Source organism: Pongo abelii, chromosome 1 (genome assembly GCF_028885655.2).
Source record: "Pongo abelii isolate AG06213 chromosome 1, NHGRI_mPonAbe1-v2.0_pri, whole genome shotgun sequence".
NCBI lineage: Eukaryota > Metazoa > Chordata > Mammalia > Primates > Hominidae > Pongo > Pongo abelii.
In genome coordinates, this window is record NC_071985.2 from 167,512,453 (window position 1) to 167,531,538 (window position 19,086).

At 37.3% G+C, this 19,086-nt stretch overlaps 1 protein-coding gene across 3 annotated transcripts in view; it reads right to left on the reverse strand.

Moving 5' to 3' along the window:
- The window catches only part of LEPR (leptin receptor), a 209,663-nt gene that overhangs the window by 17,563 nt on the left and 173,014 nt on the right, over nucleotides 1-19,086 (reverse strand). For all 3 annotated transcript variants that reach the window (XM_024247061.3, XM_054533516.2, XM_054533526.1), the window contains exons 14-18: nucleotides 7,539-7,755; nucleotides 5,615-5,797; nucleotides 3,743-3,838; nucleotides 2,308-2,413; nucleotides 792-867 (exon numbers count right to left, since the gene is read on the reverse strand). In XM_024247061.3, the coding sequence (XP_024102829.1) occupies nucleotides 792-867; nucleotides 2,308-2,413; nucleotides 3,743-3,838; nucleotides 5,615-5,797; nucleotides 7,539-7,755 (678 nt within the window). The remainder of the gene's footprint in view (nucleotides 1-791; nucleotides 868-2,307; nucleotides 2,414-3,742; nucleotides 3,839-5,614; nucleotides 5,798-7,538; nucleotides 7,756-19,086) is intronic.

Sequence of the window (19,086 nt, forward strand, 5' to 3'; positions counted from 1 at the left end):
TTTATATCTTGTATTGAAAAGGAAACCACTGAAAACTTTTAACAAGTGACTAATGATAAAGATGCAATCACCGAACCTGGATAATAACCTCCAAATAAGTATTGTTTAAAAATCTGTGTATTTTGACTTGACCGAATTCTATTTTTCCAGTTTTATGAGTGGAAAGCTAGCTTTGCTTCAAGGGACATTATGAGAATTAATAAAACATTCACTAAATTTAGAGCTTTCTGAAAAATCCTACTATAGAAGTAAATACAAATTATTTTATTATAGTTGACTAACTCTCATAAAGTACTTGTACTTGAATGGAACTTCTGCATAAATATAAGTTTTATTATGATCATTGCATTTTTCAGATTGTAATGTTTGAGGATTATATAATTTTCTAATTTATTTAAATAATTATGGAGATAATTATAGACATTAAAAATACTGATTCCAGCCTTTTGCCTAAATACAGTTTATACCAAAAAAAGTGTATCCAAATATATGTTCTCCATCAGATTGACCCTTAACTTTCTAATATTTATTTTATTATGTACTGTGACACAGAAGCAACATATGTATATTGTGAACTCTCATATGATAAACTATGCATTGACATTTGTTTCTTCCTGATTTCAAATCCCTGCATCCTGCTATTCTTGAAAATATATAATAACAGATACATTAAGATGAATTGAATAAAATATGAACTTTTAAATCTTAAAAATGCTTAATGCTCTATAAGTCATATGGCATCTAGATTGCAATCTTATATATTCTGGGTTAAAAAAAATTGAAAAAGCAACCTTCTGAAAATTAAGTCCTTGTGCCCAGGAACAATTCTTGGGGTTTGGAACATCTTCCCAAAACAGCTTTTTCATTCTACAAAGGATAAACAGGGCATCAAAATTAGAGAAAAACATTCATATTGAAAATGTGAACAGTTAGTGAATAGACAAGCTAGAAATTAGTCCACCAGATCAACTATGCCTCCGTAGGGTCAGATGCATTTTCACATGCTAGCCCATGAAGATTTCTACCAAACTTTTACCTAGACCCAAGTTGAAAATTACTGTAATAACAGAAATAGCCAATACTTATTGAAAGTTGTGTGCCAAGCACCATGCTAAACACTGCACAGATTTCTCTCAAAAAAATTGAAATATTAAAAATGGCCAAAAAGTGGGTACCAGAAAAAATTCCACTTGATGTGGCCCCATCAACTCACTTAACTACAAGATACATTCAGATTCTAAAATCCCCTCTCTCTCTTTTTTGCCTGAAGACAATGGTTTCTACAGAGATTTGGCATGTGTAAAATAACCACGCTGGACTTCTCAGCACAGAGAGTATCATGGCACCCATGACACCATCCATGGAACTCAGCCATTTGCCTGACAAGCCAAGCAGACTGGAGCCACACAGTGCTGATCTCTAAAAAGCAGAGTGCCTGCTGATCATAAATGAACTGACTGCTCCAGGTCACCACTAAAAGGCTACTTTTACCACCCACTTCACCACAAAACGTCCTTAACCCAAACTGCAGAACTCTTAAAGCCATTTTTGCCACCTCCAAGAACATACTGCTTATTTCCTGTTATAAGCTTGTTGTTTCCTGAATGTACGTACATTTTTTTTAAAAAACTAAATTCTTCCTTGAAGTTATGTTGTCCTTGACAGAGCAGGAGCAACACCATCATGGACAAGCACCTCATATTAAAATTCACCTTAATCAAAAACCACCTAAATCCAAAGGGCATCAGCCTAATGGCTAAGGTCAGCATTACCATAAACCACAAATAACATCTCCAACCAGAAACATTACATCCTCCCTGACCAGAGACATGCCAGCCCCAAGATAACCGCCCCCCAGCTGGAAAGATGTCAGCCCCAAGATAACCTCCCCTCCTCCCAGAGACATTCCAACCCCGCCATAAACTTCTCCCTCACACATAAACATTCCAAGCTTGTGATAAGCCCCCTCACCCTAAAACCAATACATACTCTTAGTCTGTAAGAGAAAGGGCTCCTGAACAAAATTGGCCAGAAGCCCCTCAGGTTTTATCTAAAGAAAACCTGTCTTTAACTGTTAAGCTATGTTTCGTGTTTCTTTCCTCATTCTTTAACTCTTACAGTCCTAGCAAAATGGAATGCCATTTCCTGACAACAGGCCTTTCCTTTTTATGCCATCTTAATTGTATACAGACTACATATAAAAGCATTTAGAAGACTTCAATATTCCTAATTTAGAAGGTTTTAAATCAGGGTTTGAATATGCGTAAGGACTTTTGCCGTAAAGATTCTTAATCTCAAGTACAATACCTTTGGTGTGATATTAATAATGTTCCAAGCAATAAGATGGAAGAGGAAATAATTACTGGCACAATTACATATAAACCTGCATCATTCTGGTGTTTTTCAATATCATCTGAAAAAGAAATACAATTTACACAACTCAGAAACTTGAGGAAATATTAATTTCTTTCTGTATCAAAAATTACAGTAGACATTTTCTGAATTCATCACAAATCTCTTATTACCTTCAAAAATATAAAAATAAAAAATGAAGATAAAAATATGTTGTGATCACATTAATAAAATACTTATTATTTTGTTCAGCATCATATCTACTGTAAATTAGCAAAATATTTTTTCAAATTTATTTATTTGCCATTCCTCTCTACCTGATCATTTTTACATTATAATGGGTCAAAGTGTCAGAGTTGTTATGATGACTGTCTCAGTATCTACTCCTGGAGGACCCAATCTTCCACATCTGCCAATCTCTATCTTGTTCACTCCACACACACTGATTTCCTTGCCGTTTCTTGAACCACCAAGCATCCCCACCCTTTAGGGGCTCTTCACACACTGTCCCTTTGCCTGGAATGCTTTTGCTATTTGTACAGTTATGTCTTCACTGAACATCATTGATAGGCTCTTGGAAACTGCAATGTTAAGTGAAATGGCAATGTATAACAAAACCTTTTTTTTCTCATCAACATTATAATGAAACTACCTTGAACAAAATGATGTTATTCAAGGACCTCCTGTAGGTCATGTTGCATAAAGTTGCAGTTTCCAAGAATCTACTGACAATATCAAGTAGTGTCTTACTGTAATTGCAAGGTTTTACTCGAATATCATCCACCTCCATAGAAAGACCATTTCTGGCTATCAACTAAAATGCCACATTTAATGCCATCCCTTTATCTTGCTTTTGTTTTCCTTCATGGCACTTATTTCTATCTGACATTATATAATTATTCATTGCCCATCACTCTCAATTAGAGCACTGGTATTTAAGATCCATAAGGGCAGAAACTTATGTTCACTATTCAATCCCCAGTGCTTAGAACAATGCTCAATTAATATCTGTTGGATAATACATGTATGAATTTTTTTAATGATTTTTATTCTAACAACAGATGAAATGTTTATCTCTTGAAATATCATTGCTAGGTTGCTTAGATTTGAAGACAATTTAAAAAGTAATAACAAAATCAAAATATTGGTATTCCAAGTACAGTAAGATGAATCAGAAGTATAACAGGCCCAGTGACTCTATTTCTATAGCTCCAGTTTTATTTTTAGAGGAAAAAAATATTTCCTGTGGAACCTCACCATGAAAAATCTACAGAAGACTCTGGACTCTTCCATGATTCTATCAGAAAAAGAATAATCAGATGGCAATAGTACTGCAAACAAATTAGGCACACACATTGGTGTAAAAGGAAACTAAAATTATAATTTTTACCTTGAGTGAAACTATTAATTATCTTTGGTTTTCCCACTCCTTCCATAAATATTGGGTAAAGACTGAACTGGTACTTCTCAATGGGGATAAAATGATCTGAGGAGAAAAATATGTAAAAGGCTCATTTATACATAATTAATAGTAATGAGTGGAACATACATTTTAAAAAGAATTAAAGTGACTATCCTATATTTCCAAACATAGAAATTACTTATTATTTATGGATTAAATTATCAATGGAGTTTCAAAACAAACTTAAGCACTTCTAATTATCTAGTAATGACAATAGTTTTCCAAATATTTTTCTAAAAATCTTAGCCAGAGACAGAAGATTGCAATTTTTCAAAGGCATGTTCCAGTGAAAGCCAATTTGTTCAAGTGTAGGGTGTACAAGCTTTTTCTTTCCTTCATTTCCTTTTCCAGAGCAATATGTTCTACTACCTCTCCCTTACCCCCAAAGTGGGCAATACTCCTTTTTTTAACAGGAATTCAGCTTACTTAGCTTCCCCATTCCATTCAAGGTAGCTGGGAGACTAAAGTCTTGTGAAATCCTATGCAAACAAAATGGTGGTGGAGACCATGAGACCCCTTGCAAGATCTGGGATTTCGATCCATGGAAAATGACCAACCCTATAGCAAAGCTCCAGATGGATCCATCCATGATTTTCACAAATGCTAATAATATATGAGTATTCTTCTAGAAGAATATATCCAGAAGAAGAGAGATCTCTGTGAAGCCTAAATTTTATATCCTCATGGTTTAAAGAAAAGCACAGAGAGTAACTACCTGGGCAGCAGCGGTGATGAACTAAATTCAGTTCAACAATTTGTAAATAAATCTACCCTGATGCTAAATTCTAGGTCCCTGTAATAAAATAATGGTATGAGTCCTTAGAATGATATTATATAATAAGATCATAGCAATCCTTAGCTTCCCTAGTTAACTTTCCTCAATCCTTACTCAGACTTAGTAATGCTGTCTTGTGCCTTTATACTTTGTGCTTGACTCACCTCCTGGGATAACTGGTCTAACTTTGGGAGAATACCCTGGTCTAGGTCACCCAGTCCTAGCTCCTCAGACCTTCAGGCTAGCATTCCCACTCATTGTTAGTGGCATTATAAGTTGGTACACAGTTTGAGGAAACAATTTGGCAGAAGATATCAGAAGCTGTTAAAAAATGATTTAAGAAAAGATAAAGCTGGAAGCAACATAAATAATCTCAAACAGTTTAAGTAGACTTTGGAATAAAATGCTATATCATTAAAAATAATGGTAGAAAGAAATGAGGAGAAAATTGATATGATATGATAATGATACGATATGATATGATATCATATGATATCCCCTGTATAAAATGTTAAAATGAGAAAATGTCAAAGGAAACAGAATTAGGCTGGGTGTGGTGGCCCATGCCTGTAATCCCAACACTTTGGGAGGCCAAGGCAGGAGGATCACTTGAGCTTAGGAGTTCAAGACCAGCCTGAGCAACATAGTGAGACCTTGTCTCTACCAAAAAAAAATTTTTTTTAATTAGCTGGGTGTGATGGTGTGTGTCTATAGTCTCAGCTACTCAGGAAGCTGAGGTGGAAAGATAGCTTGAGCCCAGACGGTTGAGGCTGCAGTGAGCCATGTTTGCTCCACTGCACTCCAGCCTGGGCAACACAGAGAGACCCTGGCGAAAAGAAAAGAAAAGAGAAGAAAAGACGAAGAGAATTAAATGTTTTGATAAAGGTTGTAGGATTATATGTATTAGGATGGTAGTATCCTCTATATTTTTGAAGTTTTCATTAACTGGCTATATTAATAGAATGAATAATTTGTAGTGTCATATTAATCTGTGAGAGCAACTTACTAAAGTATAGTAAACTTACCATGGATATAATACTTCTTAACAGATGAAGAGATTCTAAGCCATTTTATTTCACCATCTTCATTAAGATTTTTCCACTCAATAATAAAATACATTAGCTTGTAATCACTGGGTGATACTATCCAGGAAAGAATCACACAACTGCTGTTTAAAGGATAAGCACTGAGTGACTGCACGATATTTACTGAGGGGAAAAGAAGGAAATTAATTTTTAAATTAAAAATTAATAAAAATCTACTAATACTCTTGAGGAACTTATAACCTACTAAAGGGGATAAGGAAGAGAAGACAGACAATTTACACAAATAAATATAATACATGACAATTACTTTTGCATCATGAGAGTCATTTAAACACAGAGACATGGGAATAGATGACATTGAAGAGAAACATGATACTCCCTAAAACCTTAAAAAGCAATTTTTTGATATATTCAAAAAGGCATTCTCATATGGAATACTGCACAAGCCTATTAACAATCCTCTCCCACTGATGGAGTGATACTCTCAAAGCACAAATCTGTTCATTTTAACACCATCTGCACAGCATCCCACTTAAAAGCCTCCAGCGGATTTCTACATTTGAGGGTAAAATTCCTATCATGCCTACAATGCCCTGAGGGCCAAGTCTCAACACACCTCTCTGCCTTCCATGATTTCCCACACCAAAGCCACCCTGGTCTTTCTTCATTTTCTATCCTGTGCCATAGACTTTTGATCTGGTGGCTCTTGTTAGGAGCCAATGCTTTTCCTGCCCTCCCCTACATCTTTTGGGGAAGTTTAATTCCTACTCACATTTCAGATTTCAATTCAGTACCACTTCCTCAAGGTGGCTTCTCTGAATCTCAATGACAGGTAAGGTTCCTTTTTTTCTTTCCTTTCATAAAATTATATTCCTTTCCTGCAGGCCCTTATCTCTCAGTTTGCAAATAGACATTCACTTGTATGATTATTTCATTAATACCTGTCTTACCTATTAGGCTCTGGACACTCCAACCATTATAGTTTTTCTCACATTACAACACCCACTACCTACCCCACTGAAGCATTCTACAGATATTTCTAGAATATATATACTTAGAAAATGTTAAGCACAAAACATTGAGCTGGGTGCTATGGAACTCGATGCTTAACACTATAAATACAAAGGTAATCATAATGTAAACAGGACATAAAAAAAGAAAGACAGGAAGCACTCTGAGATTTAAAGAAGAGATAGGGCATATTCAATTAAAGCAATAAGCAAAGATTTCATAAAGGAGGTAACAGTTGGAAAGGCCTTTATAGATTGGTAGAGACACAGAAAACTTGTATTTTCCATTAAAAATTTACACTTTGAATATGTAATCTAGACTAGAAACTCCTATTGAAAGTGGGTCTCAATTCTCCAATTAATCAGATATATCAAAATTAATGCAAGAAGGTTTGCTACTCACATTCAGTGAAATCCATAGTAATCTTAAGTCTCAGCAATTAACCTGCATCCATACAACATGTCATGCTATTACTATTTTACATAGTGTTAAATATATATTTAATATGATATACACTTATTTTTACATATTTATATGTGTGTATGTATGAATATAAACATATACATGTATATGTACATAGGGAGAGAGAACTACTGACCTAAAGATCTCCATTGGTCCAAAAGATTTAAGTATTAGATTCACTAAAACATTCTCATATATTATAATACCATTACAACAATGTTCTCCCACATGAAAGCTCAAGGACTGTATTACGTGATCATTGTACAATGTACTTTGTTATTTTTCCAGACAAAGAAGAGATGAAAGGTGAAAGAGAGACTTTCAGATGCAGAGAATTGCAGGCTGCTTGAAAGATAATTTAAAATAGGAGAGTTTGCAAAAGTTAAATATTAAAAGAGGCAATGGATTACTACTCTGTACCTCTTCTTACCTTTGCTCATAGGCCATGAAAAGGTTAAATTAAAATTTGCAACAGAAGCACCAATTGAATTGATGGCCAGAACCGTAACAGTATGTGCTTGCTCTGTCCACGGGAAAGTGAATTTCGTGTGATTTCCCACATCTTCTGACCATGTTCCATTGCAGGAAGTATGATGGTTTATCACATATCTCTGAACACTGCACAATGAGTCATTTTTCATCAGAGGCTGTAGTAAATATAGAAATTGATTAGTCTAAGGGCTGCAGTGCTTTTTATACTAACTGAGCTCACATAACTCTCATTCTACATTTCTTATTAGGAGGCAGGGGCCAGATCAGGGCAGGTACTATTACAAAGCTGAGAGGCTGGGGAGATGGGTGGGATAGAGTTTGCCTCTGCCACAGTCTCCATGAAGGTGTCTGGATCGTTCTGGAGCATAGCAAACTTATTTTCCCCTTTTTGAGGTTTTTTAATTAAGTCCCAGAGAATAAATCGCTTGAAGATAATAAAGTAGGGATATGATCAAGACACTTTTCTACCAGGAAGTTTCACTCTAATTTTAGAGAAATGAAAGACTGATAAGGAGTAGAGAGTTTCCTCATCTAAAAAGCAAACAAGGAATAACCCTCAGATAATGAAAAGCAACAACAAGAGCTGTGAAGGTGTTATTCATCATATATTGATCATAGTAAGATTTGTCATTCATTTTCCTTTCCTCTGATACTCTTGGAAGATTATCTAGAATGTAAGAATGTCTGCAAAGGTTAACGAGTAACAGAGGCTATCAAAACAGTGTCTATGGCACCCCAGAATTTCTGTCATATAATTAAAAATAATAATATCAGGTCATTAAAGATTCCAATGTAAAATAAGTATTTAGTTCAATTCTATTCTTATATTCCACAGAGGTTAACAATGTACCCCATTTCCCCAATCAACTTCACCTATGGCAGGTAAGATTAAATGCTGGCAATCCCTTATAAAGACAGAGAAGGCAATCCCTTATAAAGACAGAGAATATATACTTATTTTTACATATTTATATGCGTGTATGTATGAATATAAATATATACATGTATATGTACATAGGGAGAGAGAATTATTGACCTAAAGATCTCCATTGGTCCAAAAGATTTAAGTATTAGATTCACTAAAACATTCTCATATATTATAATACCATTACAACAATGTTCTCCCACATGAAAGCTCAAGGACTGTATTACGTGATCATTGTACAGTGTACTTTGTTATTGTACATCATAGACTAGAACAGTACATCTCAATTTCTTGCCAGTGAGATGCCTCTAAGTTAGAATTGGCAGAGAAAAATAAACACATATACATGTATCCCTGCAAAACTTGGAATCATCTGGATAGGTTGGAAGTGAGATTTTAGCAGCCACTGCAAGAAAGAAATGTCTCAAAGTCATGCAAATTTTGCATTTTATTTGAAAAAAACATGTCAGTTTTAATGAATACTTTTTTGGTAACCGTCAAGTAAGAGAATGTTAAACTTCCTTACTTTCTGGTACTACAAGATCCTCCAGGCTAATCTCGTATATTTTCTGCCCCAATCCTAAAATTAGCCATTTCTCCCAATAGTCCTTGTTTCTATTATTGAACGATGGTAATTAGAAACAAGTCTGGGCACATGCCTTACTACTGGATGTCATTACTTTTAGGCCCTCTTACCTTACAAATCCAGAAAATGTACATGTATCCTAAACCAGAATCTATCTATACTAAGCTAGATGTAAGTTAATACCTATATCCCCAACTCTAATTCAGTGCCACATGGATCATCCTATGCTTGTGTGTAACCTCCCAATCCAACAGTGAGAAATCTGGGTCCCACCATCCACCATCCATTTACTTGCTTGTTCCCTTCCAGTGTACATGTAGACCAGTACCATAATTGTTAGCCCATAGCCCTGTGAGAACTGTATCAGCTAGAGTACAGTGCTTATGTACAGTTTCTTTTGCCTTTAGTCTTAAGACTCCACACATTTCCAACAACTCCACTCAAGTTCCAAAGTGGCCTTTTCTCCCACCACCTTCAGTGAAGTTGCTTCATACACTTGTAATACAGGTAGATTCCTTTGTCACAGTTTACAGTCAATCCTGGGATCCTTCAACCTCCTAAATGATTTTCTTTCTAATCTACATGCATTAAGATTCACTCTTTGTGCTATGAAGTTAGAGGAGTTTTGGCAAATGCATAGTGCTATATACCCACCATTTCAGAAGTATATAGAATAGTTTCATTTTTGAAGGATATCTTAGTTGCCTCTAGTTTGGGGTGAATATAACTAAAGCTGCTTAAACATTCATGTGCAAGTTTCTATGTAGACTTAAGTTTTCAAATCAGCTGAGTAAATACCTGGGATGCAATATTGCATCATATGGTTGGTAAGGCTATGTTTAAATTTGTAAGAAATTACCAAACTGGTTTCCAAAGTGGCTGTACCATTTTGCATTTCCACCAGCAATGAATAAAAGTTCTTGCTGCCCTGCACCCTCACCAGCAATTTGTATTGTCAGGTTTTTTTTTTTGGATTTTAGCCATTCTAATAGGTGTGGAGTGGTATCTTGTTTTAATTTGCAACTCTTTAGTGACGAATGATGATGAACATCTTTTAATATTCATATTTGTCATCTGTATATCTACTTTGCCTAGGTTTTTGTTCAGATACTCGGTGTTTTTTTTTTTTTTTTCATTTTAATTGGGTTGTTCTCCTGTTGAATCTTAAAGATTTCTTTGTGTAATTTGGTTATAAGTCCTTTATCAGATGTGCGTTTTTGCAAATATTTTCACCCAGTCTGTGCCTTAACTTTTCATCCTCTTGACAGTCTTTCCCAGATCAGAAGTTTTTAATTTTAATAAAGTCAAACTTACCAGTACTCAAAAATTAAAATAAAAAACCCCACAATGACAGGGGCGTGTCAAAGGAACATGAGTCAATTAAAAGAGCTCCCAATGACTGAAGCAGGAATATTTTCAGCAACAAAATAAAGTAGTATTGGATTACGAACCAAGTCTAAAATAAGTGTTCATTGTCCATACTAATATAAATAAATGATTGAATAAATAAAATAATTAATGTGGGAGAACAGACAAATCTCCCATGCAGAAGAACACTAAATAATATATGTAGGTCCTCTACCTTCAAGTAGGTGGAACATGACTCCTACTCCTTAAGCATGGGGACTTCATTTTTAAAACTAAAATGGAGAAGGGAGAAAAAAGTAACTTTCCAGTGGGAAGCCGGACAACACTACCTCAGCCAGACGAGCAAGGTTAACATCAACTATGGTAAGTCACATCGGTAGAATGTATCCTTAATGATGTGATGGAATGGCATTTTACATCTGTGATCTTCCTCCCCCAAACCCATAACCCTAAACTAATCATGAGAAAACATTAGACAAAACCCATTTGATGGAGATTCTACAAAATACCCAACCAGTACTTCTCAATTGTGTCAAGTTCATAAAAACAAAGAAGATCTAGGAAACTTTTAAAACCAAGAGAAGCATAAGGAGGTATGACTACTAAATGAAATCTGCTATCCTGGATGGAATCCTGAACCAGCAAAAGAACATTTGGTAAAAGCTAAGGAAATTTGGATTTGAAATAAATTACAGATGAGTTAATGATGACATATCAATATTGTTTAATTAATTGTAACAAATGTATCATACTAGCCTAAGATGTTAATACTAGAGAAAACTTGGTGTGGGAATACATAGGAATTCTCTGTACTATCTTTGCCGTCTTTTTGTAACTCTAAAACTGCCTTAACATAAAGTTTATTATTTTTAAAATGCCAGAGAAATGATGTTTTTTTAAAAGTGCCATACTTATCCTGCGGCCTTGTGGCTTACTCCTTAAGCAAATCTTATCCCAGTTTAAGAGGCATAGGCTTGGAGAACCGTAATCATTGAACTATTATCTCAGTTTAGGAAACCACAACAAAACAGCACAAAACAAAATTAATGAAAGGCAATTTGACTAATAAAAGGCATTCAAGTTTCTGCAAAGATGGTAGATTAGCAAGGGTCCTGTCTCCCTCCCACAAATCATCCCTAAAGAACCCATAGAGCTTTGTTGTCCAAAAAGACAGCCACTGGCCACTTGCAGCCATTTAAATTTAAATTAATCAAAATTAAACACAATTTAAAATTCAGTTGCTGAGTCACACTAGGCACATTTCAAGTGCTTAATAACCACCTGTGGCTAGTTGCTACCATATTGGACAATGCAGATATAAACCATTTTCATCATTACAGAAACTTCCACTGGCAGCATTGCTGAGGAAATGTGGAATCCATGATATGAGGAAAACATAAGAACTGTCTGGAGAAAGACAACTGTTTTGTTCTAGAGTATGTTGCAATGGGAGAGGGTAGCTGTAGCCTAGGCCAAAGGGCTGTTGACTACAGCTCTGAGAGGACAAATCAAAGAAAAAGAAAAGCTACTTAAATTCTGCTCATAGCTGGCCCTACCACAAACATAGGAACATCACTGTCTGTCCCTCACTGTAGAAGTTTGCAGGTATCTGGAACAGTGCCCATGGAGATAAAACCAAAAATATGAGAAAATAATCTGTTGAGCAAGACTGTTGTTTCTTATTCAGCAGTGCCCCCTTCCGCGGTGGGTTCAACCGCCCACTCAATCTCTCAGAATACAGGTCCTGAATTCCCCGGGAGGTGGAGATATGTATGAAGTGTTCAGAATCCAATAAATGGCTCATAAATGTCTGTCAGTTCTAATGCTAACTTTAAGTTGGAAATATTAAAATGTGTTGAAGGAATTGTTTGCTAGAAAAAGAAAAGAGAGCAATAACAAAAGAAACTAAATTTTTTAAAGGGAGCAATAATAAAAGAAATGAAATGAAAGAATAAAAAATTATTTTAAGAAATATTGAAATGGAAGAGTTTAGAAATTGCATTGATTATTCACCAAATGAAATTATAGAGTAAACGGATTTAGAAACCAAATGAACATAAATTCTTATATACCACAACTTTTACAGAGGCTTTGGTCTTACATCAGGAAACTATTTTCAAACATGTGCTCATTCAACCTTGGGTATTAACCTTACAATTCACATTTGGAGTGACAGAAATACTATTTGAGGAGAAGCCAAGATGGCCGAACAGGAACAGCTCCCGTCTACAGCTCCCAGTGTGAGTGATGCAGAAGACGGGTGATTTCTGCATTTCCATCTGAGGTACCGAGTTCATCTCACTAGGGAGTGCCAGACAGTGGGCGCAGGTCAGTGGGTGCACGCACCATGCGCGAGCCCAAGAAGGGCGAGGCATTGCCTCACTTGGGAAGCGCAAGGGGTCAGGGAGTTCCCTTTACTAGTCAAAGAAAGGGGTGACAGACGGCACCTGGAAAATCAGGTCACTCCCATCCGAATACTGCGCTTTTCCAACGGGCTTAAAAAACGGCGCACCAGGAGATTATATCCCGCACCTGGCTCAGAGGGTCCTAAGCCCACGGAGTCTCACTGATTGCTAGCACAGCAGTCTGAGATCAAACTGCAAGGCGGCAGCGGCAGCGAGGCTGGGGGAGGGGCACCCGCCATTGCCCAGGCTTGCTTAGGTAAACAAAGCAGGTGGGAAGCTCGAACTGGGTGGAGCTCACCACAGCTCAAGGAGGCCTGCCTGCCTATGTAGGCTCCACCTCTGGGGGCAGGGCACAGACAAACAAAAAGACAGCAGTAACCTCTGCAGACTTAAATGTCCCTGTCTGACAGCTTTGAAGAGAGCAGTGGTTCTCCCAGCACGCAGCTGGAGATCTGAGAACGGGCAGACTGCCTCCTCAAGTGGGTCCCTGACCCCTGACCCCTGAGCAGCCTAACTGGGAGGCACCCCCCAGCAGGGGCAGACTGACACCTCACACGGCCGGGTACTCCAACAGACCTGCAGCTGACAGTCCTGTCTGTTAGAAGGAAAACTAACAAACAGAAAGGACATCCACACCAAAAACCCATCTGTACATCACCATCATCAAAGACCAAAAGTAGATAAAACCACAAAGATGGGGAAAAAACAGAGCAGAAAAACTGGAAACTCTAAAAAGCAGAGCGCCTCTCCTCCTCCAAAGGAACGCAGTTCCTCACCAGCAACGGAACAAAGCTGGACGGAGAATGACTTTCACGAGCTGAGAGAAGAAGGCTTCAGACGATCAAATTACTCCGAGCTACGGGAGGATATTCAAACCAAAGGCAAAGAAGTTGAAAACCTTGAAAAAAATTTAGAAGAATGTATAACTAGAATAACCAATACAGAGAAGTGCTTAAAGGAGCTGATGGAGCTGAAAACCAAGGCTCGAGAACTACGTGAAGAATGCAGAAGCCTCAGGAGCCGATGCGATCAAATAGAAGAAAGGGTATCAGCGATGGAAGATGAAATGAATGAAATGAAGCGAGAACGGAAGTTTAGAGAAAAAAGAATAAAAAGAAATGAGCAAATCCTCCAAGAAATATGGGACTATGTGAAAAGACCAAATCTATGTCTGATTGGTGTACCTGAAAGTGACGGGGAGAATGGAACCAAGTTGGAAAACACTCTGCAGGATATTATCCAGGAGAACTTCCCCAATCTAGCAATGCAGGCCAACATTCAGATTCAGGAAATACAGAGAACGCCACAAAGATACTCCTCGAGAAGAGCAACTCCAAGACACATAATTGTCAGATTCACTAAAGTTGAAATGACGGAAAAAATGTTAAGGGCAGCCAGAGAGAAAGGTCGGGTTACCCTCAAAGGGAAGCCCATCAGACTAACAGCGGATCTCTTGGCAGAAACTCTACAAGCCAGAAGAGAGTGGGGGCCAATATTCAACATTCTTAAAGAAAAGAATTTTCAACCCAGAATTTCATATCCAGCCAAACTAAGCTTCATAAGTGAAGGAGAAATAAAATCCTTTACACACAAGCAAATGCTGAGAGATTTTCTCACCACCAGGCCTACCCTAAAAGAGCTCCTGAAGGAAGTGCTAAACATGGAAAGGAACAACCAGTATCAGCCGCTGCAAAATCATGCCAAAATGTAAAGACCATCGAGACTAGGAAGAGACTGCATCAACTAACGAGCAAAATAACCAGCTAGCATCATAATGACAGGATCAAATTCACACATAACAATATTAACTTTAAATGTAAATGGACTAAATGCTCCAATTAAAAGACACAGACTGGCAAATTGGATAAAGAGTCAAGACCCATCAGTGTGCTGCATTCAGGAAACCCATCTCACGTGCAGAGACACGCATAGCCTCAAAATAAAAGGATGGAGGAAGATCTACCAAGCAAATGGAAAGCAAAAAAAGGCTGGGGTTGCAATCCTAGCCTCGGATAAAACAGACTTTAAACCAACAAAGATCAAAAGAGACAAAGAAGGCCATTACATAATGGTAAAGGGATTAATTCAATAAGAAGAGCTAACTATCCTAAATATGTATGCACCCAATACAGGAGCACCCAGATTCATAAAGCAAGTCCTGAGTGACCTACAAAGAGACTTAGACTCCCACACATTAATAATGGGAGACTTTAACACCCCACTGTCAACATTAGACAGATCAACGAGACAGAAAGTCAACAAGGATACCCAGGAATTGAACTCAGCTCTGCACCAAGCGGACCTAATAGACATCTACAGAACTCTCCACCCCAAATCAACAGAATATACATTTTTTTCAGCACCACACCACACCTATTCCAAAATTGACCATATACTTGGAAGTAAAGCTCTCCTCAATAAATGTAAAAGAACAGAAATTGTAACAAACTGTCTCTCAGATCACAGTGCAATCAAGCTAGAACTCAGGATTAAGAATCTCACTCAAAACCACTCAACTACATGGAAACTGAACAACCTGCTCCTGAATGACTACTGGTTACATAACGAAATGAAGGCAGAAATAAAGATGTTCTTTGAAACCAACGAGAACCAAGACACAACATACCAGAATCTCTGGGATGCATTCAAAGCAGTGTGTAGAGGGAAATTTATAGCACTAAATGCACACAAGAGAAAGCAGGAAGCATCCAAAATTGACACCCTAACATCACAATTAAAAGAACTAGAAAAGCAAGAGCAAACACATTCAAAAGCTAGCAGAAGGCAAGAAATAACTAAAATCAGAGCAGAACTGAAGGAAATAGAGACACAAAAAACCCTTCAAAAAATTAATGAATCCAGGAGCTGGTTTTTTGAAAGGATCAACAAAATTGATAGACCGCTAGCAAGACTAATAAAGAAAAAAAGAAAATCAAATAGATGCAATAAAAAATGATAAAGGGGATATCACCACCAATCCCACAGAAATACAAACTACCATCAGAGAATACTACAAACACCTCTACGCAAATAAACTAGAAAATCTAGAAGAAATGGATAAATTCCTCAACACATACACTCTCCCAAGACTAAACCAAGAAGAAGTTAAATCTCTGAATAAACCAATAACAGGAGCTGAAATTGTGGCAATAATCAATAGCTTACCAACCAAAAAGAGTCCAGGACCAGATGGATTCACAGCCGAATTCTACCAGAGGTACAAGGAGGAACTGGTACCATTCCTTCTGAAACTATTCCAATCAATAGAAAAAGAGGGAATCCTCCCTAACTCATTTTATGAGGCCAGCGTCATCCTGATACCGAAGCCAGGCAGAGACACAACCAAAAAAGAGAATTTTAGACCAATATCCTTGATGAACATTGATGCAAAAATCCTCAATAAAATACTGGCAAACCAAATCCAGCAGCACATCAAAAAGCTTATCCACCACAATCAAGTTGGCTTCATCCCTGGGATGCAAGGCTGGTTCAATATACACAAATCAATAAATGTAATCCAGCATATAAACAGAACCAATGACAAAAACCACATGATTATCTCAATAGATGCAGAAAAGGCCTTTGACAAAATTCAACAACCCTTCATGCTAAAAACTCTCAATAAATTAGGTATTGATGGGATGTATCTCAAAATAATAAGAGCTATCTATGACAAACCCACAGCCAATATCATACTGAATGGGCAAAAACTGGAAGCATTCCCTTTGAAAACTGGCACAAGACAGGGATGCCCTCTCTCTCCACTCCTATTCAACATAGTATTGGAAGTTCTGGCCAGGGCAATTAGGCAGGAGAAGGAAATAAAGGGTATTCAATTAGGAAAAGAGGAAGTCAAATTGTCCCTGTTTGCAGATGACATGATTCTATATCTAGAAAACCTCATTGTCTCAGCCCAAAATCTCCTTAAGCTGATAAGCAACTTCAGCAAAGTCTCAGGATACAAAATCAATGTACAAAAATCACAAGCATTCTTATACACCAATAACAGACAAACAGAGAGCCAAATCATGAGTGAACTCCCATTCACAATTGCTTCAAAGAGAATAAAATACCTACGAATCCAACTTACAAGGGACGTGAAGGACCTCTCCAAGTAGAACTACAAACCACTGCTCAAGGAAATAAAAGAGGATACAAACAAATGGAAGAACATTCCATGCTCATGGGTAGGAAGAATCAACATCGTGAAAATGGCCATACTGCCCAAGGTAATTTACAGATTCAATGCCATCCCCATCAAGCTACCAATGACTTTCTTCACAGAATTGGAAAAAACTACTTTAAAGTTCATATGGAACCAAAAAAGAGCCTGCATCGCCAAGTCAATCCTAAGCCAAAAGAACAAAGCTGGAGGCATCACACTACCTGACTTCAAACTATACTACAAGGCTACAGTAACCAAAACAGCATGGTACTGGTACCAAAACAAGAGATATAGATCAATGGAACAGAACAGAGCCCTCAGATATAACACCGCATATCTACAACTATCTGATCTTTGACAAACCTGAGAAAAACAAGCAATGGGGAAAGGATTCCCTATTTAATAAATGGTGCTGGGGAAACTGGCTAGCCATATGTAGAAAGCTGAAACTGGATCCCTTCCTTACACCTTATACAAAAATCAATTCAAGATGGATTAAAGACTTAAACGTTAGACCTAAAACCATAAAAACCCTAGAAGAAAACCTAGGCATTACCATTCAGGACATAGGCATGGGCAAGGACTTCATGTCTAAAACACCAAAAGCAATGGCAACAAAAGCCAAAATTGACAAATGGGATCTAATTAAACTCAAGAGCTTCTGCACAGCAAAAGAAACCACTGTCAGAGTGAACAGGCAACCTACCAAATGGGAGAAAATTTTCGCAACCTACTCATCTGACAAAGGGCTAATATCCAGAACCTACAATGAACTCAAACAAATTTACAAGAAAAAAACAAACAACCCCATCAAAAAGTGGGTGAAGGAAATGAACAGACACTTCTCAAAAGAAGACATTTATGCAGCCAAAAAACACATGAAAAAATGCTCACCATCACTGGCCATCAGAGAAATGCAAATCAAAACCACAATGAGATACCATCTCACACCAGTTAGAATGGCAATCATTAAAAAGTCAGGAAACAACAGGTGCTGGAGAGGATCTGGAGAAATAGGAACACTTTTACACTGTTGGTGGGACTGTAAACTAGTTCAACCCTTGTGGAAGTCAGTGTGGCGATTCCTCAGGGATCTAGAACTAGAAATACCATTTGACCCAGCCATCCCATTACTGGGTATATACCCAAAGGACTATAAATCATGCTGCTATAAAGACACATGCACACGTATGTTTATTGCGGCATTATTCACAATAGCAAAGACTTGGAACCAACCCAAATGTCCAACAATGATAGACTGGATTAAGAAAATGTGGCACATATACACCATGGAATACTATGCAGCCATAAAAAATGATGAGTTCATGTCCTTTGTAGGGACATGGATGAAATTGGAAATCATCATTCTCAGTAAACTATTCGCAAGGACAAAAAACCAAACACCGTATATTCTCACTCATAGGTGGGAACTGAACAATGAGAACACATGGACACAGGAAGGGGAACATCACACTCTGGGGACTGTTGTGGGGTGGGGGGAGGGGGGAGGGATAGCATTGGGAGATATACCTAATGCTAGATGACGAGTTAGCGGGTGCAGCGCACCAGCATGGCACACGTATACATATGTAACTAACCTGCACATTGCACACATGTACCCTAAAACCTAAAGTATAATAATAATAAATAAATAAATAAAAGAAAAAAAAGAAATACTATTTGACTTCATGTGTTGTATTCCCAAGTCAATCTTAAATTTGGCATTTACTGACCAAATAAACTATTCACTTGAAATAGAAATCAATTCATTTGGGAGAGGATGCTTTGAAAATTACTAGGCTAAACAGCCATCATATATGGGACTATCCATTGTTTATATGCCATCACATAAATGGAATACTCTGTCATGTGTTAGATGCCCTTGGGGTGTGCAGGGAAGGTGACATTTACATTGTTCAGGATTAAATATGAATACAATTTTTAGACTCCAAGAAACACTGCCTATCATCTAGTTCAGTATTACATTTCCACAGATGAGAAAACTGAGGCCCAAAGAGTCTAAGTAACTTTGCCAAA